Source organism: Corvus brachyrhynchos, unplaced genomic scaffold (genome assembly GCF_000691975.1).
Source record: "Corvus brachyrhynchos isolate BGI_N302 unplaced genomic scaffold, ASM69197v1 scaffold466, whole genome shotgun sequence".
NCBI lineage: Eukaryota > Metazoa > Chordata > Aves > Passeriformes > Corvidae > Corvus > Corvus brachyrhynchos.
In genome coordinates, this window is record NW_008238635.1 from 1,285,825 (window position 1) to 1,288,753 (window position 2,929).

General features: G+C 58.5%; 1 protein-coding gene across 1 annotated transcript in view; it reads left to right on the forward strand.

The window, feature by feature from the left end:
- Nucleotides 1-2,849, forward strand: part of BRINP2 (BMP/retinoic acid inducible neural specific 2) — a 6,153-nt gene extending 3,304 nt beyond the window's left edge. The window contains exons 4-6 of the mRNA XM_017737455.1: nt 1-118; nt 306-528; nt 870-2,849. The exon at nt 1-118 is cut by the window's left edge and continues 6 nt beyond it. Coding sequence (XP_017592944.1) covers nt 1-118; nt 306-528; nt 870-1,986 — 1,458 coding nt within the window. The 3' untranslated portion in view covers nt 1,987-2,849. The remainder of the gene's footprint in view (nt 119-305; nt 529-869) is intronic.
- The last annotated feature ends 80 nt before the right edge of the window (nt 2,850-2,929 follow it).

Genomic DNA, 2,929 nt, shown 5'->3' on the forward strand with positions numbered 1-2,929 from the left:
TGCCAGCCTGCCTTCCCCCGCTGCAACTGCCCCGAGGCCGACATCCAGGCGCTGGAGAGCAGCCTGGCCCAGCTCGGGCGAGCCTGGGAGAGCCACCACAGCCAGTTCGAGGAGTCAGGTGAGGCTGGGGAGACCCCAGCAAGCATCTCCGTCCCCTTGCGAGCAGCCCGGTCTGGGTGGTGCGTGTCTGAGGGTGTTTTCTCACCGTGAAGACCTCGGAGCTTGGGTGGAGGGAGGTTGCTTTCAGCGCCACCTTCACCGCTTGCCCTCCAGGGTCTGCTGACGCCGTCCCCTTCTCCCCACAGAGCAGCTCCAGGCCCTGGTGAAGAGACTCCCCACAGACCGTTTCCTGAACAGGACGGCCATCTCCCACTTCTGGGCTATGGATCTGGATGTCCAGCATCGCTACCAACAGCTGGGCACCAGCCTGAAGATGCTCTCCAGGAAAACCTACCGACTCATCCGGCGGCTCTTCAACCTCAGCAAACGCTGCCACCGGCAACCTCGCTTCAAGCTGCCGAAGGAGAGGTAGGGTGCCATGGCATCCCTTGCTGGGCACGCTGCCCCGTGCCCTGAGCGTGGCTCAGAGCCAGGGCCCACCTCCCTGTGGTGGGGACTGGAGAAGCTCCCACCTGGGAGGGATGCCAGGGGGGGAGCAGGCAGCAGGAGCGGCTGTACCAGCTTGGAATGCGGCCCTGAGAGATCAGGTCCAAACCTGAAGGTGAAAAATGGGGTTTGGTTCATGGGGGGGCCACCAGCAGAGCAGGAAACAAACCCAACGTGGGCACTCTTCCGTCCCTAGGGAAAGTCAGTCGTGTCCCAAAAGATGCCACCTAAGCCTCTGTCCCCCCGTGTCTCCTCTGCACCAGGTCCCTCCCTTTCTGGTGGAGCCGCGCACAGTCGCTCCTGTACTGCAGCGAGACCACCGTGCCTGGGACCTTCCTGGAAGAAAGCCACAGCTGTACCTGTCCCTCCGAGCAGCCCTCCTGCCAGGGCTCCATACCGTGTGCCTTGGGCGAGGGGCCGGCCTGCGCCAGCTGTGCCGAGGACAACAGCACCCGCTGCGGGACCTGCAACCACGGCTACGTGCTCACCCAGGGCTTCTGCCGCCCCGAGGTGGCCGACTCACTGGAGCACTACCTGGGGCTGGAGACGGACCTGCAGGACCTGGAGCTCAAGTACCTCCTGCAGAAACGGGACAGCCGCATCGAGGTGCACTCCATCTTCATCAGCAACGACATGCGCCTGGGCAGCTGGTTCGACCCCTCCTGGAGGAAGCGCATGCTCTTGACCCTGAAGAGCAACAAGTACAAGCCCGGGCTGGTTCACGTCATGCTGGCCCTCTCCCTGCAGATCTGCCTCACCAAGAACAGCACCCTGGAGCCCGTCATGGCCATCTATGTCAATCCTTTTGGGGGAAGCCACTCAGAGAGCTGGTTCATGCCTGTCAATGAGGGCAGCTTCCCAGACTGGGAAAGGACTACCGTAGATGCCTCTGCCCAGTGCCAAAACTGGACAATCACCTTGGGCAACAAGTGGAAGACCTTCTTTGAAACGGTCCATGTCTACTTGAGGAGCCGCATCAAGTCTCTGGATGACAGCTCCAATGAGACAATCTACTATGAACCCTTGGAGATGTCAGATCCCTCCAAGAACCTGGGGTACATGAAAATCAACAGCTTGCAAGTCTTTGGCTACAGCCTGCCCTTTGAGCCGGACGCTATCCGTGACCTGATCCTCCAGCTGGACTACCCCTACACCCAGGGCTCCCAGGACTCAGCCATGCTCCAGCTGCTGGAGATCAGGGACCGGGTGAACAGGCTCTCACCCCCTGGCAAAATCCGCCTCGACCTCTTCACTTGCTTGCTCCGGCACCGGCTCAAGCTGGCCAACAACGAGGTGGCGAGGATCCAGTCCTCCTTGAGAGCCTTCAATGCCAAGCTGCCCAATGCGCTGGAGCAGGAGACGGGCAAGCTGTGCAGCTAACGGCCGGGAGCACTCAGGCCTCGGCGCCGGGGGGCTGCGAGGAGAGACTTCCTGGGGAGGAGAGAGAAATAACCACCCTAAAAATTTAAATCAAGGCCTTACCTTAGTGCCAACTGCGTGCTTCCATGGTACACCCAGCAACTGGCCAAAGAGACACAGGGCTCCAGCAGATGGAGGATGCCAGTGGGACTAAGGAGGAGGGATGGCTCATGCTGTGCAGACTGGCTCTGAGTGCGGGGACAATGCCACCGTGGCCACCACAGAGGTGGCTGGGGAGGTGTGCCGATGGCCCAGGGGGATGTGGCTTGGCCAGAGGCAGCTGCTGGTCCTGCCAGAGCAGGTGCCCAACCCACCATAAGGATCCCCCAGTGGCAGCCTCCTCGCCACCCCAGCTTTTGTAGTCTTTTTAAGAGGTTTCTACTGGCACCTTTGCCTTTGCATCCCCCGTGATCCATCCCGCAGCCGTGCCCTCGCACACGGTGCTGGTGGGGCCCCACAGCGCAGGCCCTCGAGACCCTGCAGGTCTCCCCGGGGCCTCTCCACGAGCACCTCGTGTCTGCTGCGGTGCCGAGGCGCCGTCTCACCCCTTGCCTGGGAAGGACCTGGCACCTGCGCCGGGAACGCTGCCGTCACAGACACCGGCGGAGACCTCTGGGCCACAATTCCCCACGAAACAAAAAAAAACCAACAAAAAAAAAACCTAATGCAAAAGAAAGAAAAAGAAAAGAAATGTTTTATTTATGTATTTATTTATTTGGTTTGTTTGGGACAAGTTTTTTTAAGCCTATTTATTTGGGGAGTGTCATTTCTTGTCAGTGGCTCCAGCCAAGAGACATCTTAGTAAAATGTATCTGTTTAATATATTTTTTAAAAAATGCCTTTTTTGAGCAAAAGAGCAACCAAAACCAAATGAGATTAAAAAAAAAAAAAAAAAAAAAAAAAA